The sequence below is a fragment of the Mobula birostris genome, chromosome 1 (genome assembly GCF_030028105.1).
Source record: "Mobula birostris isolate sMobBir1 chromosome 1, sMobBir1.hap1, whole genome shotgun sequence".
Taxonomy (NCBI): Eukaryota; Metazoa; Chordata; class Chondrichthyes; order Myliobatiformes; family Myliobatidae; genus Mobula; species Mobula birostris.
In genome coordinates, this window is record NC_092370.1 from 211,142,848 (window position 1) to 211,170,465 (window position 27,618).

Below are 27,618 nucleotides of genomic sequence, written 5' to 3' on the forward strand. Positions count from 1 at the left end.
TATCATATTGTGATCAATACTTGGCCTCAAACACCAAATAAGTGGAAAAATACAAATAGGGTTTTGTTGTAGATTATGAAGAATTAAATGTTTTTGTTGGAAGAGGTAAATTCGAACAATGGAACTGTGGAGCAGTGTTGATGGTGAATAATTGAACTGTGAAATAGTATAAATCAGGGTAAGTTATTCTGTGTTTAAATAATACTTCACCATTTTTTAGGATAACATTGAACTGATTAGTATCTATAATTTTTGTTTTTTTTTTGATATTTGTAATGGCCCATAGAGATATTTATGAATATTTTCACTGGGTGGCAGAACTGTGAAACACAGTGGATTCTGGTTAATTGGGACACACCAGGACTAGTATATTTTGGTCCAAGTAAGTAGCTGCCTCAATTAGCTGAAGTTTCATGGAAGTTAAAAAGGTATAAATAAAGAGAAACTACCATTAAACTGAGTAACAAATTAACTATTTAAATGAAATGCAACAAATTTGAACACTACCAGTATTACAACAGTTGATAAAATTGTATTAGTTCGTAATGCTTAATGATGGAGGAATTCATTGAGTGTATGCTGGCATGTTCTTTTGACTGTAAATGAACAAAATCAGCGCAGACACCTAGTGCGGGTAATGGACTATTGCCTTTCTGAATGAAGTAATGTTGTAATGCAACAATAAATTTCCTGGCATCCTGTGCAGGCACTAGCTCAGATTCAGTTGTGTCATTCTCATCACTTTCCTTGTCTTCATATTCCCACCCTTGGCTTTGATACAATGCATCTCCCAAATCTTCATTTTCATTGTAACATTCAAGATGATTTGTCGATACCTTGACATTCTTTGTAGTTCTTATTAGCATGGTACTTGATTGGTAAACTATCCATTCTTAGCCTCAAAGTTTAGTGCTTTTCCCAATAACCAACAATTTCTTTTTATCAGTTGCTGACACATCTGCACAACAAAACACAGTTATGCAATCTATTGCTTTCTTTGAGCCAGATAGTGTGTGTTTGTAACAAAGAGAACTGTCCAGAACAATTTAAAAAAAGGCCTATTTCTCATTGGCATTGTTGTTATCATCTGCACGAAGTTTTTGAAGCAAGTCGGGGAGTTTTGTAAATTTCCATGGTTTCTGCACCTAGAGCACTAGCACTACCTTTCTTGAATTTAATATGTCTACATTTCCATTGAGACAACCAACCATCTGTTACTTTATAATCTTCGTGACCCAGCTTCTTAGCTGGCTTCTCTAAGTTGTTTTTTTTTAACATTGATCTACTAAAGTGCACATGTCGTCCAGTTACAATGGAAAACCATTGACTGAGGGCTTCTTCCACATCTGGATCCTTACCTTTACGCTTTCTTTTTTGGGATGTTCCCTGTTGTCCCTTGTGTAATGCCCATTCTTCTTGCAGTTTATCTTGCTGATTATCAAGTGTGCAATTGCAGATTTCAGCAGTCCATTTACTTCTCCAGCTGACGACGAGTGGTGTTAGGTGGATGGCTTTTAATTTAGTTCAGAAGGGTAATTTCTTTGGCTAGTATCAAATCTTTTTGTGGCATCTTCGCAAGATTTGCAAAAATGATCAAAGATCATTGCTTTTTGAATTGGTGTCCATTGACCATCTGGATAACACAAGCACACACAACTGTTTACTCTAAGCAAGGTGTAGTTTCTGAAGGTCTCACAAATGTTTGTGACTGACCGTCTACTGCCCCAATTTGTGGCATAGTGTCCCAAATAAACAAAGGGAATCCTGGCTATTTTTATAATTAAAAATCGTGTTGGGCATGTGGTCAAGTGGTTAAGGCATTCGTCTAGTGATCTGAAGGTCGTCTAGTTTCAGCCTCAGCTGTGGCAGCGTGTTTGTGTCCTTGAGCAAGGCACTTAACCACTCATTGCTCTAGTGTCTGTGCGAGGAGTGGCGCCCCACAGAGACTACCAATCTGTGCCTTGTAAGGCATGAAAATGCCCGATGCAGGCCTCTCATGGTCTGAGACGACGTTCCCTCCCTCCTCCTTTATAATTAAAATGTCTGGATTCGGCAAGAGGATGCATCTGTCTGTATGAATTTTAGAGATTATTTATAAACTTTTATTTTGCCATAACAGATTTAAATTGCCCAACTACCTTTCAGAATAGATTTTGAAAAATACATTGATTTCCTTGTGATTTAAAATGTGAAAATTTCCAACCATCTCATCTCTTTCATTTTAAAGCCTATGGAGCAACATTGATTGAGCATTGCCTGATGAAGTTTGGATTTTCTAGTAGTACAAAAGTTGGCCAAGATTTTGACTTATCCAAAGGTTAGTTTATGGGAATTGGGAACTTTCTCCATTTTAGACAATGTCTTTATATTATTGTTGTTTAAAAAGAAATGTAGATTTTATAAAATTAATTACAAAAATTTGAAATAATAGAATGAAGTAATCAAATGTAGAATAAACTGCTGTTGGGATTATTGCTAAAGAAGTAGTACAAAGTTGAGGCTGATCTAAATGATTTCTTCTTGTAAATTATTAGACATTTTTACTTTCTAGTTTAAATTTCAGATTGTTAAATTCTTTTATTGTTTTCCTTTGACTTTTGCCCTTAAAAGGGGGCTTGGAGTATAATGTGTCTTTATTTTTTTGTATTTTTTCCACAATATTTTTATTAAAAGTATTTCGCAAAGCAAAATTGAAGTTAAGCTAACATATTACTCTTAAAGCTTTGGGTTGAATCCAGCTCTTGTCATGCCCAGCATTTGCAAAAGGGTTAAAGTGTATCTATCAGCAGATAACTGCAAACACCTTCTTCATGGACTCAAGTGCAAAAAAATATCTTGGAAAAGTGAGGATAGTTGGGATGCACAACTCCTCTGATGGTTTACTGTCTGGCCAGGCTTGGCCATGAATTGACAAGGAGATTCCTTAACCAATCTGTTTCCTCCCTATACCTCTCCCAATTAACAATGTGGGAATGAAACTTACAGAGCATTCCCTTTAAGTATTCAAGGACTTCTTGGTACTTGCCAGCTTTTAGAAATTACAGGCAGTTTGGGGTAAGGTCTGTTTGCAAACATATTGCATAAGAATGCTGTGTACAATATTCTCCATTCTAGTTCCAGAAAGTAAAGCAAAGGTGTGTTGGGAATATGCCTTTGTAGAAGCTTCTACCTTAGAGCATTTTTTGTTGATGATATTAATTTCCAGTTTTCATTTTTAGATGTAGAGAAACTTCTGGCTGCTTTACAGATGGCTGAGGAATTTATTGAGAAGACAGAAAACTTTAAAGGACAGGTAAGCTTGTGTAATATTTTCTCCTTTTTGATAGAGTCACCTATTAAATTATGTTCTGTAATTGGAAATCCCTTCCATGTGAGATTCATGTATTTCATAGTTTTAATTGTAAAGGAAGGTTAATGATTAAGCTTGTAGATATATAATGCCAGTTTGGATGTATAGTTTACTAAAAACAAAAAAATGCAAATGCAAAAATCTGAATCGAAACACTCAGCAGATAAAGCAGCTGAGTGGAAAGAGAAACAGTTAATATGTTAGGTGGAACACCTTTTCCAGATCTGGAAAAGAGAGGAAAAACAAGAGGTGTGGAAGGGATGGATAGAACAAAGGGAATATCTATGATAGGGTGAGGATAGAGTTGTGGGTGTAAGTTGCAGAGGTCCTTGGTCAGATAGATTAATGGGGAGAGATAGAAGGTGATAATTCTAAGAAATAAATGAGCTGTAAGTAACAGGGCTGTAGGATATCTTGTGCAGGACAGATTATGGTAATAGAGGGAGAAATCCTGAACCAGTATCACAGTTAGATGACTTGCACTTTTATTTAGAGGCATTTTGCTGCATTAAATTTGAGATGACTCATGGAGCAGTACCATTTCCCCCACTGATTTTCCCTGTAACTTACTCTCCCAATCCCCATGAACTCCACCTGAATTCTACCACTCACTACACAATAAGGGTAATTCATTGTGATCAATTAATCTGACAACCCAAGCGCCTGGGGGCATGAAGGATATCAGAGCACCTTGGGAGTTAAACTAAGCGGTCACTGTCAGAGCATACAACTCCACACAGGCAGCACAGAGGTTAAGATTGAACCCAGATTTCTGGAACTTTCAGGTAGCAGCTTTACATTCAGGATGTAAGAAGTGTGTTTGACCCACTGCTCTACTCTCTCTACACCCATGACTGTGTGGTTAGGCATAGCTCAACCAATATCTATAAATCTGCCAATGAACCACTGTTGTTGGCAGAATCTCAGATGACAGCAAGAAAGCATACAGGAGTGAGATAAATTCACTGTTTGAATGGTGTAGCAATAACAACCTTGAACTGAAATTCAGCAAGACCAAGAAATTGATTGTGAACTTCAGGAGGGGAGAGTTAGGAGAAAACACTCTAGTCCTCGTTAAAGGGTCAGCAGTGGAAATGGTGAGCTGCTTCAAGTTCCTGGGTCTCAACACCTCGGAGGATCTGTTCTGGGCCCGACACATTGATGAATCATGAATAAAGTATGCCTGAGGCTTTACTTCATTAAGAGTTTGCGGAGATTTGGTATGTCACCAAAGACTCTAGCAAATTTCTACAAGTGTATTGTGGAGAGCATTCTGACTGGTTGCATCTCCGGCTGGTGTGGAGGTCCCAATGCATGGGATCGCAAGAGGCTACAGAGGATTCTAGACTCAGCTGGTTCCATCACTGGTGCAAGCCTCCCCAGCATTAAGGACATCTTCAAAGGGTAGTGTTTCAAGAAGCTGGCATCCATCATTAATGATCATCACCATGCCCTTTTCTAATTATTACCATAAAGGAGGAGGTACAGGAACCTGAAGACCCACACTCAACGTTTTAGGATCAGCTTCTTCCTCTCTGCCATCAAATTTCTGAATAATCCATGAATATTATCTTGCTATTCCTCTTTTATACTACAAACGTTTGTATTTAGACCATAAGTCCATAAAGCATAGTAGTAGAAATAGGCCATTCAGCCCATCGAGTCTGCTCCATCATTCCATCATGGTTGATTTATTATCCCTCTCAACCCTATTCTGCTTTCTTCCCATAACCTTTGATGCCCTATCTAATCAAGAAGTTATCAACCTCTGCTTTAAATATACCCAATGACTTGGCCTCCACAGCCGTCTTTGGCAATGAATTCCCCAGATTCAACATCCTCTAGCTTAAGAAATTCCTCCTCATTCCTGTTCCAAAGTGATGTCATTCTGTTCTGAAGTTGTGCCCTCTAGTTGTTTGTTGTAACTGACAGTAATTTTTATGTCTTGCACAATACTGTTACAAAACAACAAATTTCACAGCATACGTTATTAATAAACCTAATTCTTATTCAACTTTCTGAAGTGTGATACCAGCAAGACAAAACGTTTTACTATTACTGACTTAGAGATAGATGTCCTTTACTCTTCAGAATAATATTATGGGATCATTTATGTAAATCCAAGAAACTGACCAGGGCTTTGGGTTATCCTTTCAGCTCTTGTTTATATCTCTGAGTGCTGCACTCCCTTGGTACACCACTGGAACTTTCTCACAGACCTCTGTACTCCGGGTTTTGGAGTGGAACTCAAAGTGGATACTTTGGGAAGGATACTACTTGCTGAGTTCTTTTGATAAAATGTTCAAAAGATGTAATTATTTATATTTCATAATTAGTTTACTGTATTCTATATATAAATCATTTTTGCTCTTTATGGTTAGGGTTACATTGTACAGAAACGAGAAACTAAGCCAAGTTTGGATCCTAGTAAGCCACCTGAAGAATTACTAACGTAAGTTTCACACATTTGTTGTTAGAGTTTGGTAGTTGAGTAAACAGAGAATCCATTATTCAAGTTCCTGGGTGTCAACATTATGGAGGATCTGTTCTGGGTTTATCCATTAATATATTTTCTATCTCTTACAGCTATGAAGAATTTCATCCATTTCTTTTTGCGCAGCATGCCAACAATTCTTGCATTGAATTTGATTCATTTGATAAGGTAATGTTATACTTCTGTATTTTATTATTTCCATTATGAGCTCTTTGATTTTATTCAAGCATCAGGGTGGGTTTATCTTTTAAAGGGTCCATGTATAACACTTGTTTCTTAATTGAGGACAATCATGATTGGGGGATGATACTTTGCTTTCATAATTTTGTAATTTTTTTCAAGCAGCTCTGGGTGCTTCAGTTTTCTCCCACGTTAGGGGTAGTGAGTTGTGGGCATGCCATGTTAGAACTGGAAATGTGATGACACTTGCAGGCTGCCCTGTACAGTCCTTATCGATTTGAGTCAAATGGCACATTTCACTGTATGTTTTGATGTGCACATTACCAATAAAGCTAAGCTTTTATCTTTTAATATTTTATTTTACAAACAGATGCTACAATTGGAAAATCAAGAGTAATGTATAAATTATTTTTTAATGTGTTGCTTGTGAGCCGGGCTTTTTCAGAGGTATTTTAAAATAACAGTGGCTTTATTTAATAATTATAGTATAGCTAATCGAATGTACTGGGGTTTGCACTCACACCATTTGCTTTTTCAGAACTGAAAGAAGTTTCTGAAGGTGACAGAAGTATGTGCAGGCGAACATTTTGGGTCCAGTGACCACAATGTCATTAGTTTCAAGTTAATTATGGATAAGGATAGGTCTGGTCCTCGAGTTGAGGTTCTAAATTGGAGAAGGGCCAATTTTGAAGAAATGAGAAAGGATCTAGGAAGAGTGGATTGGGATAAGTTGTTTTCTGGCAGGGATGTGTTCAGTATGTGGAAGGCATTCAAAGGCAAAATTTTGAGAGTGCAGAGTTTGCATGCTCCTGCCAGGATTAAAGGCAAAGTTAACAGACATAGGGAACTATGGTTTTCAAGGGATATTGGTGATCTGGTTAAGAAAAAGAGAGAGGTGTATAGCAGGTATAGGCAACAAGGAACAAATGAGGTACTTGAAGAGTATAGAAAATGTAAGAAAATACTAAAGAAGGAAATCAGGAAGGCAAAAAGACATGAGGTTGCTTTGGCAGATAATGTGAAGGTAAACCCGAAGGATTTCTACAAGTATATTAAGAGTAAAAGGATAATAAGGGACAAAATTGGTCCCCTAGAAGATCAGAGTGGTTGTCTATGTGTGGAGCCTCACGAGATGGGGGAGATCTTAAACAATTTTTTTGCATCAGTATTTACTCAGGAAACTGGCATAGTGTATATGGAAGGAAGGGAAACAAGCAGCAGTGTCATGGAACATATGGATATTAAAGAGAGAGAGGTGCTTACTGCCTTACAGCGAATAAAGGTAGATAAATCCCCCGGGCTTGACCTAATATTTCCTCAGACCTTGAGAGAGACTAGTGTAGAAATTGCAGGGCCCTGGCAGAAATATTTAAAATGTCCTTAGCCACGGGTATGGTGCTGGAGGATTGGAGGGTAGCTCATGTTGTTGCGTTGTTTAAAAAAGGCCCCAAAAGTAAACCAGGTAATTACAGGCCAGTGAGCCTGACATCAGTAGTAGGTAACCTATTGGAAGGTGTTCTGAGAGATCAGATATGCAAGTATTTGGACAGCCAAGGGCTGATTAAGGATAGTCAGCACGGCTTTGTGCGTGGCAGATCATGTTTAACGAATCTTGTAGAGTTTTTCAAGGAGGTTACCTAGAAAGTAGACAAAGGAAAGGCTTTGGATGTTGTCTACATGGACTTTGGTAGGCCTTTGAGGAGGTCCCACATGGGAGGTTAGTTCAGAAGGTTCAGATACTAGGTATGCATGGAGAGGTTGTAAACTGGATTTGAAATTGGCTGTGTGGGAGAAGACAGAGAGTGGTATTGGATGATTGCTTATCAGACTGGAGGGCTGTGACTAGTGGTGTGCCTCAAGGATCTGTGCTGGGGCCATTGTTGTTTGTTGTCCATATCAATGATCTAGATAATAATGTGGTAAATTGGGTCAGCAAGTTTGCTGATGACACTAAGATTGGAGGCGTTGTGGACAACGAGGAAGGCTTTCAAAGCTTGCAGAGGGATCTGGACCAACTGGAGGGGTGGACCAGAAAGTGGCAGATGGGATTTACTGCAGACAAGTGTGAGGTGCTGCATTCTGGAAGGACAAATCAAGGTAGGACATACACAGTAAATAGTAGGGCACTGAGGAGTGCGGAGGAACAAAGCGATCTGGGAGTTCAGATATATAATTCCCTGAAAGTGGTGTCATAGGTAGACAGGGTTGTAAAGAAAGCTTTTGGCATCCAGGCATTCATAAATCAAAGTATTGAGTACAGGAGTTGGGATGTTATGGGGAGGTTGTATAAGACATTGGTAAGGCCAAATTTAGAGTATTGTGTGCAGTTCTGGTCACCTAACTATAGGAAGGATATCAGTAAGATTGAAAGAGTGCAGAGAAGATTTGCTAGGATGTTGCCGGGTCTTCAGGAGTTGAGTTACAGGGAAAGATTGAACAGGTTAGGACTTTATTCCTTGGAGTGGAGGAGAATGAGGGGAGATTTGATAGGGGTTTACAAAATTATGAGGGCTATAGACAGAGTAAATGTGAATAGGCTCTTTCCACTTAGATTAGGAGAGATAAATACAAGACGACATGGCTTTAGGGTGAAAAGGGAAAGGTTTAGGGGGAACATTAGGGGGAACTTCTTCACTCAGAGAGTGGTGGAAGTGTGGAACGAGCTGCCATCTGACATGGTAAATGCGGGCTCACTCTAAGTTTTAAGAATAAATTGGATAGGTACATGGATGGGAGAGGTCTGGAGGGTTATGGACTGGATGCAGGTCAATGGGACTAGTGGAATAATGTTTTGGCACAGACTAAAAGGGCCAAATGGCCTGTTTTCTGTGCTGTAGTGTTCTATGGTTCTAAAGGATAAACCTTTCACATCCTATAAGTTAGAATAGGCTCTGAAAACCTCTGGCTATTCATATAGATATAAACAACCTTTAAAAAATCAAAATTATTAGAGTAAAAATTACAGCATAAAGTAATAACAACATTAAAGCAATTCATCCACTTTTCACTTGCAGAAGGCAATCTATTTGATTGCATAGCAAGCTGCCTTCTCTTAAAGTTGAGGGTTTGGATGTAAAGTACATCCTGCAGGAGACTTCTGCTCCATCAGTGGACAGAATGTTAAATCCAGTAGCAGAGAAGGGAGTCAGGATCTTACTTCAAATCATTTCAGTCTTCTTATTAGGATAAAGAGTTGTCAACAGTTGTCAGTTTGGCCTCGCATTTAGTTTTTAGCATTTCTATTTTCAGAGCAAAAGTGATAAACAAAGCAACACTACTTGATAGCATTTCTGTATTGAAGTGAAGCTATTTCGGAATTTTTGTATTCAGAGTAGTTTATATAATAAAAAAATACAGATGTTATGTATGACATGTTTTTGTGAAAATATCAGACATCCATATTACTGTTATTTGAAAGATGAAAATTAGAACACTTTTTTAGTTGTAGAACATTGGTTTCTAATTGTAGATGTTCTGATTATTCCTCAACTGAAAGCAATTCAAAGTGTTATGTTTGGTACTTTGTTAATACAAAATTATTACCATCCATTGTAGAGTTTTGTCATTTAAATCTTTTACTAAGTTATGTATAAAGAAAACTTGGTGAAAGGAACCATACAAGGAATATTATACTAAAATACAGTGTTGAATAGTGAACAGTAAGAATAGGTTTTTGATTTTTATAAAATAATGAATAGTGGAAAGGAAGGTCTCATAATTTCTGTTTGTTAGTTGCTAGCTCACTTCTGTCAACCAGAATGTAGGAGGAGATTTCCAAGCTACCTCAATGTCTGTGCTTTAAGCAGTGGAAAACTGGGCCATATTTCTGTACCTAATCATAACATAGAATAGTACAGCACAGTACAGGCCCTTCGGCCCACATTGTTGTGCCGACCCTCAAACCCTGCCTCCCATATACCCCCCCCACCTTAAATTCCTCCATATAGCTGTCTAGTAGTCTCTTAAATTTCACTAGTGTATCTGCCTCCACCACTGACTCAGGCAGTGCATTCCACGCACCAACCACTCTCTGAGTAAAAAACCTTCCTCTAATATCCCCCTTGAACTTCCCACCCCTTACTTTAAAGCCATGTCCTCTTGTATTGAGCAGTGGTGCCTTGGAGAAGAGGCGTTGGCTATCCACTCTATCTGTTCCTCTTAGTATCTTGTATACCTCTATCATGTCTCCTCTCATCCTCCTTCTCTACAAAGAGTAAAGCCCTAGCTCCCTTAATCTCTGACAATTACTTAACAATTTATTTGGAAGTACACTGTTATTGTCAGGTGGAGACAGTAGCTTGGGTGTAATTGCTGCTTTGCTGCTTGATTTGATAATACCACACATCAAAGTTCAAACCTTGAATGGGATGGAGAGATTTGGTAGTTGCACAACATCTAAACATAATTGCTACTGTGTGCTTTCTGTTGATAAATTTTGTATACTCAGTACAAAATATATTTTTTTTGCTCAGGCTGTGGATGAGTTTTATTCGAAGTTAGAAAGCCAGAAAATAGACATAAAAGCTTTACAGCAGGTAAGGTTCATATATTTTAAGCAATATTAAAAAAGCACTTTTAAGTAATGAATATTCAGGTTCTCTTATCTCCAGTGCCCTTAAAGCACCATGTAAGATTTTTAGTATTTGGAATTATTGTCTTAGTAAATGTGATAATAGGAGCTACAATAATTTATCATCTATCCATTTTATTGTGTTCTGAATACATCACTTGAATCTTCCCTTTCAATAGAGGACATTGTCTAAACCAATCTATGTATTTAAAATGTTTATCAGATTTGTGCAGCTGACAAATAGTATTTTCACTGATGGTCAACATTTCTGTTGGAGGTAACTTAAGCCAAAGCAGTTAGTGTTATGCCACCAATGCAATTTTTGGCATGGATAAACAAAGTTTACGACAAAGATTTTTTTTCAGAACTTTTCACTGTCTGTAAAGAAAATGATCCTTTGCAAGTATGTGTGTGCTTTTCCTGTTAACCCCTAAAAAAGCAACAAAAAAACTACCAAGCAAGCGATAAGGAAAGGGAAGATCAATTATGTATTAGTACAGAATATAAAAACATAGTGAAAGCTTTCATTATAATATAAAGTGTAAAGGTGACGGGCTGGGGGGCTAAAGTGAACGAAGAAAGATGAGAAGGGGAGATTAATATTGGGTAATGCAGAAATGGTCAAGGTTTTGAATGATGACTTTGTGTGTCTTTATGGTGGAGGATATGTCTGACTGCCAAGGAGAGATGTTATGGATGTGATGGGGTGTGAGGATCTCAATACAATCATTATTAATCAAGAGGTAGTGCTGAGCAAACTAGTGCGCCAAAATGTAGACAAGTCCCCTAGTCTTAATGGGATGCAGCGCAGGCTACTGAAAGAAATGGCAGAAATGATAGTAAAGGCCTTTGGGATAATTTACAATAATTTCCTGAGCAGATCCCAGCAGCTTGAAAGAATTGTTCAGCTCCATGCATAGATGACCTATCACTAAGCAGCTCCTTGCTGGTTGCTGTTTATGCACTGGAGGATGATGGTGGGGGGGCAGCACCAGGCAAGCTTGGAGGGGGTGGGGGTGGGGTCCAACAACGGGTGAACACTGGGGAGGAGGGGCAGTACTGGGCGAGCATTGGAACACTGGGGGGAGGGGGCAACACCAGTGGTGGGGGCAGGCTCCAACCCGATATGGATTCCAGCTCACCTTACAGAGGCGTCTCCTCCCCTGACGACTGCAATAGGCGAGCTTGCGGCTTGGGCCTAGTCCTCACCATAATTGATGCAATACAGTTTCGACAATGACATCAGTGTCGACAATGAACCAATGAATTGGATTTGCAGTATACTGCATTACCAATATCCAACGGAGTTTTGCGACCTCAGTAAAAATGTCCAAGACATTCACTTGCATTGCACACTGTCACAGTACAATGGTACGCAACAAGTCCAGGCAACAACAGTTTGCAGTTTGCAATAAGGCCAGTTCCATTACTATCAAGCAACTCGCTGATGGGATAGTCCTGCAGTACTTAGTGTTCTTAGTATCCAGCAATAACTTGAGATCATAAAACAGACATACAGGACGAACAAATACGCTATTAATTGAACCTGGAGTGGCACCACCAGAGGTCCAGTGTGACTTCTAATATGAGAACAAGTCTCCTGCCAAAATCGTAATCAGAGTGAGTTGTGTGTTTTTATAACTCATTTCCCAAACATAATTTTTTTGAAGTGTGATGGTGGTGGGGTTGGAGGAGGCCAAAGACCCCAGGGTGACTGGGTAGTGAGGGGGAGAGGTTAGTGAGTGCCCTAAACTAAAGTATCAGTGATGTTACAAAAGGTGTGCTGTGAAGAATTCAATGTAGCTTATTGTGGTTTTGGGTAGATTTTCTAGGAACTACAGTCTCTATGTACAATAAATTCCAGTTAATTGGGACATGACAGGACCAGTACATTTTGGCTCAATAATTCTGTCCTAGTTAGCCAATTAGCCATGGAAATATTTAAAAGGGTATAAAAAAGGATAAATGGCCATTAGCTGAGTAACAAATTATTTATTTAAATGAAATATAGAGCAAATTAGAACACTACCAATACAGTACTATAAAACTAGATATCGATGGAGGAATTCATCCATTGTATGTATGCTGCCATGTTTTTCTGATTGACTGTAAGTGAACAAAATCAGTGCAGACACCTAGTGTGGGTAGTAGACTGCTTTTGACGATTGCATCTTCCAAATCTTCATTTTCATTGTAACATTCAAGATGATTGTTGATACCTTCAATTCTTTGTAGTTCCTAAGTTTTTGAAGTAGTGAAATCATTTCATTTTCACTCCTGGCTGTTTCTGGCATCTCTAAGCCTGAATGCTTGAAACCATAGTGAACAAAATAATTCTGAATTGTCTTACAGCTTATGTCTTGCCAATTATCAAGTGGCAAAAATCACAGCTTTTTGAATACAATTATGCAACTGACCTATTTAAATGCTGTTTGTTCAAAGCACAGTGTAGTGTCTAACAATTACACAAGGGGACACGACTGACACTAGTTAGTAACTTTTCAGCAACAATTTCCTGTTCCTAATTAAGCAACATAGTGTCCCAAGTAATCGAAAGGATGGTGAGTCCTGAAGAAGGATCTCAGCCCAAAATGTCGTCTCTTTACTCTTTTCAATAGATGCTGCCTGGCTTGCTGAGTTCCTCCAGCGTTTTGTGTGTGCTGCTCCACTGTATTTGTGATTTGTTATATTATTATATTTTAAATTGTTTGACATTTTTTGTGCCTTATTAAAAATACTGGGGCTTAAAGCATTACATAGGATAATATGAATTACTTATTTCAGTGTAGTGACAATTTTTTGACTGAGTTTTATCTTAAATTCATCTTTAGTTTGAAGTATTAGAGTAATTGGACTATGTTTGCAGAGGTTACTTTTTGTTCCATGCAGTATTGTCTTCATGTATGTGACTTAACCTGCAGTTTCAAGTCATGAAAACACAATTCCCACAGAATTTCAAGGCCATGATATTCTATGATTTTGTGAATATAGAGTTATAAGCAGATTAGTAAGAATTATGTAATTTGTCCTGATGAAGGGTCTTGTTTTGAAATGTTGACTGTTTATTCCTTGCCATAGATGCTGCCTGACCTGCTGAATTCTTCAGTACTTTGTGTGTGTTCCTTAATATGTAATTTGCAAGCTTTTGTGGAATGGGTGAAAACCTTTTATGTAACACCAAACTTTCTATCTTCAAGGAAAAGCAAGCATTGAAGAAACTGGATAATGTTCGTAAAGACCTTGAGAAAAGATTGGAATCTTTACAAGTAAATCAGGTAAAAATAATCCCACACTTGTAATAATGTGCAGAATGATGGGAAATTGCCAATATACTGTTGTAAATACCGCTATAGCATAAGTATCTAAAGTAGCCTTCAGATGCTTTGTCTACATTGTAAGTATGAACGTTACACCAAACAGCAACTGGGGGCAATGTCGAGCACCTTGTCACTATGTCTTATAACAAACAACAATTAACTCAGAGTGGATTAATTACAATTGTGTTTATTTTACTTGCTGCAAGGGAAGGCCATCACCACATGAGAGCTGGTGATAGCTTCGAAAAAACAGACAGTGTACTTGTTCCTTTATACCCAAGTGTTAGCTACTGCACTTCAATTCAAGGTCAGGGTGCATTCCATTCACCTGCTTAATCGGTGTACTTGTCATTCTTCCAGTAACTCATCTGTGGGTCTGCAGTTTGGACTCAGTCAAGGACTCAGCCTCCATTGGCATAATGTTGCACGAAAACTATTAGCAAAAACCACTCTGATACAATACAGATTCCGTTGTGTTACAGACAAAAATGCCTTTTTGTTACTACAAGTACATCTCCAAATTCACTCCTTTTTGCTATTTCGTGACAACACTACATTTCACCAAATACAGTAATTGAAATATGCATGTGTCTGTAAAGAAATGATGCAGTTTCAAAGCCCTACCCAAAATTCCCTTATTCATATGCCTACCTCGACGAGTACCCATTCCTTTCCTTAGTATCACCCCTTCATCATCCTCTTATTTCACACAAAAATCGTAAAAGAATAACAGCCATTATTATAATGCAGAGTAGTTGCTCATAATCCTCCCAGTGCTCCAAATGGCCCACCATTCACCTCCTGAGCTTAATAGTTGTGGTACTGATCCCCTACTTTCTTAATCTCTTGTAGCTTGCAGAATATGGGTTGCCAAGGTAGTTATATTTTCTGATTGCTATAAGGACAGCCTCCTTTTTCTGATAGAATAAAACCAAAGCCAGGGTGGTGAGGTAGTGATGTCAAGTGTCCCATGTGGAGTACGAAGTAGGCAAGATACAGCAGCCCTAGCAGAGCTGTGCGTTTTACACTTCCCCTCATACTCTGGGGATGTGCCCGGCAGCCAGGGCTAGGCCCAGTAACCACAGACCCATTAAGTGCCATTCAGCGGATGCACAGGACTGACATTTGTGAGCTCTGCTCACGTACCTTTCCTACACCCCACATAGGAGCCCTTGGCCTTCCAGTTGCAGTGACATGTTACCTGATCAACCCCTGCGGCCACTGCGCCAGACAGTTTCAGGTGGGGAATCTGGTTCCCATACTTCTTGTGGCTGCGCCAATCGCACTTAAAGGGGGAACATACCATCCATTAAAACACTTGTAATGGCAGTCGGTGTCTGCCCTGCAGCCTATGAGGGTGTTTAGTTCTGCTCCACTCATCCCTGAGTTATTCGTGAACAAGTACGCCTAACCTCATTCACTGGAATTAAAGGGGATGACTCAGAACAGGATTCCTCCTTCACCATGGGAGTTCCAACATCACCAGTGTGAGCTGGCTGATCAGTGCGGGGATAAGGACTCTCACCTTTTTATTGGCTCTGAAGTATTTTTACAGTGCAAGGAGTGTATCCACAATGGTTTCTCTCTTACCTTGATAGCTCTATTAGCTACCAACAGTACCAGGAATATTCCTTCAGCAGGTTGTTGAGTGGTTGAGCAGTAGTTGATTGATCAGCCACTCACTTGTCAATACATTAAATAGCAATAGTTTCAGCTCGCGTACTGTAGCAGTCAATCTTTTTGTTATTCTCACATGAGACACTAGGGGCCTCTGTAGGATCCATGTAACGTCCATCATGTTATTCCTCGGAGCTCAAATGGTGTCACTGTACCAGGAGTCCTTTAATTCTGCATTTGGATGGCAGCTCTACGTGGGGAGTCTGTTCAATGTGAGCTGTAATTCCTTGGATAGAGCTTCAGAAGTGGGTGTTTCCCAGGGTGGAGCACCAGTAGTAGCATCACTAGCAAACCGCCCAGTTGTGGTGGAGCTTTTCCATTTTGTTTTAGTTCACTTTGAAACTTCATACAATGCATATGGATTGAACTGCAATGTTCTTTTGCTTCTTTGGTTAATGCAAGTATTTGCTCTTTAGACTTTTCACCGTCTATCATGCTGTTTTTGGAGTTTATCACGTTTGGCGTTTTAGATTAGATTATGAGGACACGCAGTCCCCTTTTATTGTTATTTAGTAAAGCATGCATTAAGAAATGATACAATGTTTTTCCAGAATGCTATCACAGAAACACATGACAAACCGACTTTAAAAACTAACAAAAGCCACATAATTATAACATATAGTTACAACAGTGCAAAGCAATACCGTAATTTGATAAGAACAGGCCATGGCACGGTAAGAGTCTCAAAGTCTCTCGAAAGTCCCATCATCTCACGCAGACGGTGAACCTCCAGTGCTGCCAACTTGCCGATGCAGCATGCTGGAAGCATCTGACCACAGTCCAACTCCGAGTCCATCCGAAAACTCCGAGCCTCCAACCAGCTCTCCGAACCGAGCACCATCTCTGCCGAGCGCTTCGACCCCGGCCCCGGCAACAAGCAATAGGCAAAGCCGAGGATTTGGGGCCTTCGTCTCTGGAGATTCTTGATCACACAGTAGCAGCGGCAGCGAAGCAGGCATTTCAGATGTTACTCCAGACGTTCCTTGGTGCTTCTCACGGCTGTCCCATCAAATCAGGATTGTTCAGGGCACCCTAGTTAACACATAGTCGATATTATTCGGAACGGCCGTGCGCATTGTGTCGCGCTGCCATCCTCTCCTCCCTTCCCATTAGTAAGAGACTTTACTCGCCTCGTTAACTTTCAGTTGGTCACGCATTTTATTAAGCCTGCTTTTAACCATTCCATTCATCCTTTTTACTAAGCCTGCTGACTGAGGATGGTAGCTACAATAGAAATATTGGTCATTCTATAAGGCCTCGATAATTCTTTTATTACCTTCCCGGTAAAATGGGTACGGTTGTTGCTAGACGGTTTCCAAGGGATCCCAAACCGCATGATAATTCCCTTCAATGAACATATAGCTACTGTAACTCCATCATTCCCTCTACAAGGAAATGCTTCAACCCATTGTGGGAAAAAAACACATCAATAATGACCAGTACATATTTATATCTTTCACACAAAGGTAGTTCTATAAAATCCATCTGTAAATGACAAATGGTCCATCACATGATCCTTCCACTTTTACTAGTTTCCCTGGATTTTGTAAAATACATAGCATATGTTGTTCACAAACTTAATTAACTGCTTGTGATAAACCAGGAGCATATCATGTCTGTTCTGTACAATCTATCAATCCCCTATTCAGCCTCTGGGGAAAGATGGTAGTATGCCCTTTGGGGCAGTCGAGCATTTGGATTGATGGTCACTTTATGCATCTCAGCTGTGAGCATCTTGCCTGGTTCATGTGGCTGGAAGACCCAAAGTGAAGGTTTCACATCAACACTGAACAACAACACTCTGGCAACTTCCCATTCAAACGTTGTCTTTGCTCCTCATGCACAAGGGAACGATAAAAGAAGATCCTTGACTCCTTCTAATCACCATAGACTCCATCCATTCGTTTTCAGGACCTTCCTGTCGTGGCAGTCCTTACTTATCCTTGACCATTGGTGCAAGCAACACACACAAAATGCTAGAGGAACTTAGTGGGCCAGGTAGCATCTCTGGAAAAAGTGAGATGAGTCTGTAGAACAGGGATTTCCAACCAGTCCTGTTGAAGAGTCTTGTCCCAAAACATCGACTGTACTCTTTTGCATTGATGCTGAGTTCCTCCAGCACTTTGTGTGTATTGCTTGGATTTCCAGCATCTGCAGATTTTCTCTTGTTTACATTAGTCCAAGGTCATTTGCTGCCTTGCCTGCTAAAGCTGCTAGAGTTAGGTAGGGTTCCCTGTTCTCCTGATCTTGTATTGTCCACCAAACCTCGTGGGGAAGTTGTGCTGCCACTGCAATACCGGAATCGCCCACATACATTTCAGAAGTTCATGGAACAGCTTCCAGCTGAGTCAAACTAAGCCCTACAGTGAAGTGTTTCTATATCCATAATACTAGGTTTGTGACACAAAACAATAGTTTTAAGTTTCTGAATAGCTTTTTTTCAACATTGTCTCTGGGTCGAGCAGTTCTTCTGCCACGGCCCATAAATCTCCTGCTGTCCAAAGTCAATATACACCCATCTATAATTCTTCCACCGATCCCTTCCCATAATTTCTAAACATATACCATGCTGGTGTCCCCTCATTTGGGACGGGAAGGACTCTCTTTGTCCTGTTATTACCAATATCTAGTCTCTCTTCCTCACCGTACTTTATGAATTTCTCTTTTTTTTTGTTCACTGCAGCGTCCTGCAGGGATAAAATTTATGAGCTCAGTTTTCACAAATCCCAGTCTTTCTTACTGTTTTTACTGCTATTGATACATCCCTGATGCCAGATCTTGGGTGTCCCTGACACTCTAACCATATGGATTTGGGTGTGTTCCTGATGCCATAGGTGTCCCTGACACTCTTACTGGCCAAATCTAATCATTGATACCCTTACGTTTCTGGTCGCCGTGCCGAAAATGTTGGGATCACGAAGAGAGATGGACAGTAGCACAGACTGCAGTGTATAGAACAGGAGCAGGACAGAACCCGGTATTTGCTACTTGCCTGGAAAGACCACACAGAGCAAAGAGCAAAATTATTTTTTGGTGATCATTCTTCCACCGGAGTTTCCCCGGGAGGTGGCAGCCACCAGAATTCCCTTGGTCCACTCCTGCATCTAAACATGAAGGTTCCACCATGATTACAAGTTCTGTTGAGCACCTTTTCTTATAACAAACAACAATTAACTCTGAGTGGATCAATCATAAGCACATTTATTTTACTTGCTGCATGGGAAGGCTTGCACCGTACAAGAGCTGGTGATAGCTTCAAAAAACAGATAGCATAGTCACTCCTTTGTACATGAGTATGGCTACTGCACCTCAGTTCAAGGACAGGGTGCATTCTGTTCATCTGCTTAATCAGTGTACTTGGCATTCTTCCAGTAATGCATCTGCTGGTTTGTAGTTTGTGAAGGACTCTGGTTCCATCAGCAAAATGTTGTACAAACACTATCAGCAAAGCACTCTGGTACAATACAGGTTCCATTTTGTTACTTCAAGTAAAATACATTATCACACTGCAATCCTCAAACTTTTCTGCACTCTTTCTTTTATCAGATAGTCATATCCTTTCACCAGTAGCTTTGTTCATTGATGTCTGTTTAAACTTGGCTGTAAAAATTCTCACTCTCTGTTATGGAAATGAGACAGATTCTTTGGGTCTCAAGGCAAGGATTCTGGACACACAGTTTTAACAATAAGGAGTTTATTTACAAGGGGAGCAGAGCTTGGGACAACACAAGCAGCTACAATATTCGCACAACCGCGCTTAGAATAGACGAGCGTGGGAAAGGTTGGGTTGGCAGTACAATACATGGGAAAACGGTGTGGGGACAGAGTACAGGTGCATATACAAGCAAGAGAAAAGTAACTACGATACCTGCCACCCCTTGACTATGGGCAGGCACGGCTCTTTGCTACAGGGACAACAATAAACGCTCCCAAAACCCTATTCAATGCACAACTCACCAACAGCAGGGTGGTCCCTCCGAGATAGCAAAAAAGAGAGCGAGCTAGGCACATGTAGCACCCTTTATAGATCGGGGGGCTGGAGGGTCCGGCCCAGGTGATTCACCGGGGGGCCAATGGCTTGGTGCTAGATGGGTTAATCCAATTAAGGTGACCAATAGTTAAGTGTGCATTGATTAGTTGGGAGGGGTGAAATGTTGACTGGCATGTGATGTGCCTTCCAACCAGGTAGAGGGCAGTACTGAGCTGTGACAGGCACAGCCCTCTGGATATACTCTCTTATGACCTTTGTTTTCTGGACTTTCTTTCCCTCTTTCCCCGTATCCTCAAAACTCTCCGCAGAATCTTCATGCTCCCAATTCCTATTTTGCATCCCTTTAGTTTTATTCCACCTCTAAGACACTCCTTAAAAGTTAGTTCTTCAAGTGTGCTTTTGATTCCTTCGCTAAAAATATTAACTGGTATCATTTTAATTATCACACTGAAATTACAGTGCATTTTTCTACTAAAAAGATCTGTGTAAATAATTTCATACCTATACTTTTCTTTCTCTAGGAATATGATAAATTGAAAGGAGAGCTAATTGAGATCAATCTCACTGCTGTTGATAAAGCTATTGAAGTGATACGCAGTGCCTTAGCTAATCAGATTGACTGGACTGAAATTGGAAGCATTGTAAAGGAAGCACAGGAGCAGGAAGACCCTGTGGCATGCTCCATTAAAGAGCTGAAGCTGAATTCAAACCATATCACAATGTTGCTAAAGTAAGCTTTTTATGTTCTTGATGTAAGATTTTAATCCATCCTCTATAACTGAAGATCTAGGGTTTTAATTGAAAAGCTAGTAAAAATATTAGAGAGTTTGCAGTTCTGAAAATGCTCTTTTTTTGTTCCTTTCATTTTAGCTTATTCTGGTTATTTTAAGTTGGGACACAAAAATGTAAAAGAAATAACAATGCAAATCTAGTCCAAATGAAGGGTCTTGATCCAAAACATTGACTGTCCATTTCTTTCCATAAATTCTGCTTGACCCACGGTGTTCCTTCTGTGCTGCTCTGGATTCCAGCATCTGCAGTTTCCTCGATCTCTATAAGGCAAATCTGGTTACTCCAAGCTTAAGGAGAATGATTTTCATATATATTTTTCATAATTCTTATGATAGAGGAGGCTATGTGGCCCTTGAGTGTATGCTGGTTTGTAGAGCAATCCCATCCAACATATTACCTCACTTATTTCTCTATAATTTATTCTCTGTCAAATACCTCACTGATTCTTCTGGCACTCACATTCAATAGAGAAATTTACAAAAGCACATTAACCTACCAACCAGTATTGGGGAGGAACAAGAGCACTTTGGGGTGGGGGGGGGGTTAAACTCACTCAGTAACAGGGAAAATCTGCAAACTCCATTCCAACAGCACCGGAGATCAGCTTGAATGCTGGATACTGGAATGATGAAGTGACAATTTCTGGCTCAATATTACTGCACCACGCTGTCATCCGGAATGAATCTGTTTGGTTTGGGCTATGCTGTTAGGAGAACAAAAATAAGATATTTATTAAGTGAAAATGTGATTGCACTTGAGAAAAAAAGGCTCCCTGTATTTGGTTTATTTCTGTACTTATCTTCAATATCAACACAAGTTCATTTTTAATTTGCTTCCATTTCTGGCCGTAAGGACAGCTTTCTGAGATTTCACTCATAATTCAAACCTCATTCTCAGCTTTAACAAATGGGATTTTTCCTGTCTGTGCTGTGTGAATACCTTTGTTATGTGTCAATGACCAGAATTAGATGTGATATTCACGTCTGCTGTGACCACGATCATGCATTTTAATTGCTAAGTTACTCAGACATCCATTCTATTCACTTGATTAAATGTGTTCAGCACCTGGACTGTAAAATCACACAATTCATCTGCACCAGTTAACTCTCAAAGCTGCTTTTTTTCTTCAATTACTTTTTTTTTCATACTGTTCTGCACAGACCAATAGTTTACCCCTGTTATATTATGGGCTTTATTGAAATGGTCTTCTCACCCTTAATTGATTTGCATTCTTATTAATAAGATAATGTAAAATTTGCTCAAGTAAATAGAAAGTGAGATGTCAAGAGATTCTTGAACAGTTCTTGTTAGTGTTTCATAAACTCAAGAGATTCTGCAGATGCTGTACGTCCAGAGCACCACACACAAAATGCTGAGGGACCTAGCAGGTCAGGCAGCATCTATGAAAATTGATAAACAGTTTGCCGACGGGACATCAACCGTCTCGACTTTACCGCACCTTGTCCCCATTCCAACCTCACTCCTTCGGAACGCTCTGCTCTCCACTCCCTCCGCACTAATCCTAACCTTATTATTAAACCCGCCGATAAGGGGGTGCTGTTATAGTCTGGTGTACTGACCCCTACCTTGCCGAGGCACAGCGACAACTCGCGGATACCTCCTCTTATTTACCCCTCGATCGTGACCCCACTAAGGAGCACCAGGCCATTGTCTCCCACACCATCACCAACTTTATCCGCTCAGGGGATCTCCCATCCACTGCTACCAACCTTATAGTTCCCACACCCCGCACTTCCCGTTTCTACCTCCTACCCAAGATCCACAAACCTGCCTGTCCTGGCCGACCTCTTGTCTCAGCTTGCTCCTGCCCCACCGAACTCATTTCTGCATACCTCGACACTGTTTTATCACCCCTTGTTCAATCCCTTCCGACCTATGTTCGTGACACTTCTCACGCTCTTAAACTTTTCGATGATTTTAAGTTCCCTGGCCCCCACCGCTTTATTTTCACCATGGATGTCCAGTCCTTATATACTTCCATCCCCCATCAGGAAGGTCTCAAAGCTGTACGCTTTTTGGATTCCAGACCTAATCAGTTCCCCTCTACCACCACTCTGCTCCGTCTAGCGGAATTAGTCCTTACTCTTAATAATTTCTCCTTTGGCTCCTCCCACTTCCTCCGAACTAAAGGTGTAGCTATGGGCACCCGTATGGGTCCTAGCTATGCCTGCCTTTTTTTTGGGTTTGTGGAACAATCTATGTTCTGTGCCTATTCTGGTATCTGTCCCCCACTTTTCCTTCGCTACATCAACGACTGCATTGGCGCTGCTTCCTGCACGCATGCAGAACTCGTTGACTTTATTAACTTTGCCTCCAACTTTCACCCTGCCCTCAAGTTTACCTGGTCCATTTCCGACACCTCCCTCCCCTTTCTAGATCTTTCTGTCTCTGTCTCTGGAGACAGCTTATCCACTGATGTCTACTATAAGCCTACTGACTCTCACAGCTATCTGGACTATTCCTCTTCTCACCCTGTCTCTTGCAAAAACGCCATCCCCTTCTCGCAATTCCTCCGTCTCTGCCGCATCTGCTCTCAGGATGAGGCTTTTCATTCTAGGACGAGGGAGATGTCTTCCTTTTTTAAAGAAAGGAGCTTCCCTTCCTCCACTATCAATTCTGCTCTTAAACTCATCTCCCCCATTTCACGTACATCTGCTCTCACTCCATCCTCCCGCCACCCCACTAGGAATAGGGTTCCCCTGGTCCTCACCTACCACCCCACCAGCCTCCGGGTCCAACATATTATTCTCCGTAACATCCGCCACCTCCAACGGGATCCCACCACTAAGCACATCTTTCCCTCCCCCCCTCTCTCTGCATTCTGCAGGGATCGCTCCCTACACAACTCCCTTGTCCATTCATCCCCCCCATCCCTCCCTACTGATCTCCCCCCTGGCACTTATCCGTGTGAGCGGAACAAGTGCTACACATGCCCTTACACTTCCTCCCTTACCACCATTCAGGGCCCCAAACAGTCCTTCCAGGTGAGGCAACACTTCACCTGTGAGTCGACTGGGGTGATATACTGCGTCCGGTGCTCCCGATGTGGCCTTTTATATATTGGCGAGACCCGACGCAGACTGGGAGACCGCTTTGCTGAACATCTACGCTCAGTCCGCCAGAGAAAGCAGGATCTCCCAGTGGCCACACATTTTAATTCCACATCCCATTCCCATTCTGACATGTCTATCCATGGCCTCCTCTACTGTAAAGATGAAGCCACACTCAGGTTGGAGGAACAACACCTTATATTCCGTCTGGGTAGCCTCCAACCTGATGGCATGAACATCGACTTCTCTAACTTCCGCTAGGCCCCACCTCCCCCTCGTACCCCATCTGTTACTTATTTTTATGCACACATTCTTTCTCTCACTCTCCTTTTTCTCCCTCTGTCCCTCTGAATATACCTCTTGCCCATCCTCTGGGTCCCCCCCCCTTGTCTTTCTTCCCGGACCTCCTGTCCCATGATCCTCTCGTATCCTCTTTTGCCTATCACCTGTCCAGCTCTTGGCTCTATCCCTCCCCCTCCTGTCTTCTCCTATCATTTTGGATCTCCCCCTCCCCCTCCAACTTTCAAATCCCTTACTCAGTCTTCCTTCAGTTAGTCCTGACGAAGGGTCTCGGCCTGAAACGTCGACTGCACCTCTTCCTACAGATGCTGCTTGGCCTGCTGCGTTCACCAGCAACTTTGATGTGTGTTGCTTGATAAACAGTTGATGTTTTTGACCAAGATCTTTCATCAAGACTGGAAAGGAAGGGGGAATACGTCATGGATGCTGCCTGACCTGCTGAGTTCCTCCAGTATTTTGTGTGTTGTTAGAGTTTCAGATTTCCACAGCCCTTTTTTTTCCAAGGACAAAAGTGATTAAGTTATGAGATGTTATCATAAAGCTTACGTGTTGCCACTATTAATATATGGTTACAATTTTGGATTCTGTTTAGAAACCCCTATGTAACAGATGACGAAGATCAAGATGTTGATCTGGATGAAAGTGCTGAAAAAGAACAAACTAAAAGCAAGAAGAAAAAGAATAAAAACAAGCAACAGCAAAAACTCTTACAGAAGAACAAACCAGTATTGGTAGATGTGGACCTTAGCTTGTCTGCCTATGGCAACGCTAAAAAGTAAGTGCTTATTTCATAATCCTACACAGTTTATGACTCTGTTATTTTATCTTAAATCTGGTGCTTTAACTTTCATCTTAAAATTTGAGATTACGTTGTGTTCAGGTCTAAAATGCCTCCATTGTGTATTGTAATTGTCCAACCAAATTGACTAATTGAATATATTAGCAATTATTTTTGTAAATTTGTAATATTTTGGCATTAAGTCATCTGTATATGAAAGAACGTGTGTAATTAAACTATAGAGCTTTTCTATACATGATTCATGTATTTGAGGGATTTGTAGAGTAATGCTTCTCACGTTTTGTGCTACTGATCGTTGATTTCATGGATTCTGTTGTGTTTCCCCTTGCAATTAAGAATTCATATTTAATAATTTCCTTACTCAGCGCTCCAGTGTAGAAATCTAGCACAAGAGATAGCCAGTAATTTGTTTAGTTCAAGTTTAGTTATCATTCAGCCATGCATGAATGCCCATGCCTACAGCCAAACCTCCAGGGTCAAGGTGCAAAATACATAAACAGTTATTTACAACACAAGGCGCATATAAGATAACAAGTAAACATACAGTCACACAAAAATATGTAACCTTGCTGGTAGTGTTGGAATTAATTTCTTGGAAGTGTTTTACTTTCTTCCTTCTGCATATCCAAGCTCAGGTGTGCCTTACTGTTTTGCATATTGACATATTGAATTAGTAAGTGTTACTGGCTTGCAATTAAATAAGATTTTACAATTGCAGTATGGATAGTTCATATAATTGTGAGACACAGATATTAAAACATCTGATTTTGTAATAATTAAAAAGAAATTGTAAAGACTGGACCAAGTTGTTTTTGTTTTATATTTAATTGCAGATGTCCAAGGGGTAGTCAGAACATAAATTAGGCAAACATGCATGCAGGAATTTATATTTGGCATGCTAAATACATGCATGACTTTTCATCTTTATTCAAATGATGCAGATACTATGATCAGAAAAGACATGCAGCGAAGAAAGAACAGAAGACAGTTGAAGCTGCGGAAAAGGTAGGAAGCACAAATCTATTAACATTTCATTTAAGTTGCAGATTTAGTATTTTGAAATTGGCATGGGGTGTAAAAATATACTGCACTTTTTCTGTACAGATTTCACTGACTCACTAATCACTTGATATTAGAGGTCAATGATCTGTTCCTGTGCTTTAAATGCCTCTGGACCAGTTATGAAGAGATGGTTCTTGAGAATGGTTTGGTGATAACTTCAGTTTTGAGTTTCTTTTCCCTGTATTTCAGGACCATGTGCCTTTCCCCCATTATTTTATATTTGAAAAATTAAATTAAGTTAGAAATATATTTTACTTCATGTACTGATCATTTTTTTAAAATCTAAAGTTAGGGTTGTTTACCTTTTGACCTATCCAAATTTGCTCTATAAATATTTCATTCTTTTGACTATTTGGCTAATCTCTGATCTCAGGAGCAGGTGCAATGTTAATTGGGTTTGAGTTTCTATATATATCTTCAAGTTTACTGATCCATTCTGGATGCTTTGATGAAATATAATTATTTTGAATCTCCTTGTAACAAATGCTTACTAATACAAAAACCAAATACTGCGAATACTAGGAATCTGAAATTTAGACCATAGATACTGTTTAATTTTGTTTTAAATTTTAATTCCAATATTTTTATATTTATAATAGACTTATTCAAAATATGTTTCTTTTTAGGCATTTAAATCAGCAGAAAAGAAGACAAAAAAGACATTAAAAGAAGTTCAAACTGTTATTACAATTCAGAAGGCAAGAAAAGTGTATTGGTAGGTTATGTGGTATGTATTGAATATACAGGAGCATGCTAATTAGATAGATAAAGGAATGTAAACTTTAATATTATTCAAGTTTGTCCACCTTTCTCAATCTTTTTAAAATTTGACTAAATTGCCTGCAAACATTTATTTCAAACTCTGAAATTTTAATTTTTGAATGGTCTGGAGTAAGAGTTGGTGGTTTTTATTTATACTGTCTGGGAATATCACCAGCTTGACTAAAACAGTTAGGTCAGGATAATGATGTTTTTATTTACATTAGGAAGAAAGCCTAACTTGCACATTCAGATTTGAAATGTTAATTAGGCAGAGTCAGATGAGGATGGATGTTTCATTCTGGAGTTTTTGTTTAGGTTAACGCAGTAGCAAGTTCTGGGTTTGCAATTATGTTTTGCCACAAAATCACTATCTGACCACATTTCCTATTATGGAATTGAAGAACAGGGGGAAAAAAAACAACAAAAATTAAAACATAGGGGATAATCTGATTTCTTTTTCACAGTTCCTCAGTACCAATATTAAATGCTGGAATAAAACCAGCTTTAGAATTAAATTCATTTCACTCATCTCCGTCTCAGGTAAAGAACAATGTTAGGTTGAAAAGTAGGGTATACCAAGTAGAGAGGGCTGGTGATAGACCAAGGAAATTTTTAGAATCCAGCAGCAGAATATTTTAAAAGCTAACTGCTGGGATGAGAAGCGTCCTACCAAGAGACACTAGATATTTTGGTTTGCATTCTTTGAAGTTTGGAAGAATGAGGAGTGACCTTATTCAAATGCACGATCTGAAGGGGGCTTGACACAGTTGATAATGGGAGTCACTTGTGGGAGTCTCTACAAGGGTACAGGATAAGTGCCAGGTGGGAGATCAGTGGGGAGGAACGAACGGACAAGGGAATCATGTAGGGAGCAATCCCTGCGGAAAGGGGGTGGGGTGGGAGGGAAAGATGTACTTGCTGATGGGATCCAGTTGGAGGTGGCGGAAGTTGCGGAAAATTATGTGCTGGACGCGGAGACTGGTGGGGTGGTAGGTGAGGACAAGAGGAACCCTATCCCTGGTGGGGTGGCGGGAGGATGGGGTAAGAGCAGACATGTGTGAAATGGAAGAGATGAGGTTGAGGGCAACGTTGATGGTGGAGGAAAGGAAGCCCCTTCCTTTGAAAAGGAGGACATCTCCTTTGTTCTAGAATGAAAAGCCTCATCCTGAGAGCGGTGGAGACTGAGGAATTGAGAAAAGGGGATGACGTTTTTATAAGTAGTAGTGTGGGACGAGGTGTAGTCTAGCTAGCTGT

General features: G+C 40.2%; 1 protein-coding gene across 1 annotated transcript in view; it reads left to right on the forward strand.

Annotated features, from left to right (window-relative positions):
* The window catches only part of LOC140204220 (ribosome quality control complex subunit NEMF), a 70,131-nt gene that overhangs the window by 11,212 nt on the left and 31,301 nt on the right, over positions 1-27,618 (forward strand). Inside the window, exons 7-16 of the mRNA XM_072270751.1 lie at positions 2,228-2,317; positions 3,219-3,292; positions 5,731-5,801; positions 5,936-6,011; positions 10,496-10,558; positions 13,791-13,868; positions 20,100-20,308; positions 24,334-24,516; positions 25,482-25,545; positions 26,229-26,317. Coding sequence (XP_072126852.1) covers positions 2,228-2,317; positions 3,219-3,292; positions 5,731-5,801; positions 5,936-6,011; positions 10,496-10,558; positions 13,791-13,868; positions 20,100-20,308; positions 24,334-24,516; positions 25,482-25,545; positions 26,229-26,317 — 997 coding nt within the window. The remainder of the gene's footprint in view (positions 1-2,227; positions 2,318-3,218; positions 3,293-5,730; positions 5,802-5,935; positions 6,012-10,495; positions 10,559-13,790; positions 13,869-20,099; positions 20,309-24,333; positions 24,517-25,481; positions 25,546-26,228; positions 26,318-27,618) is intronic.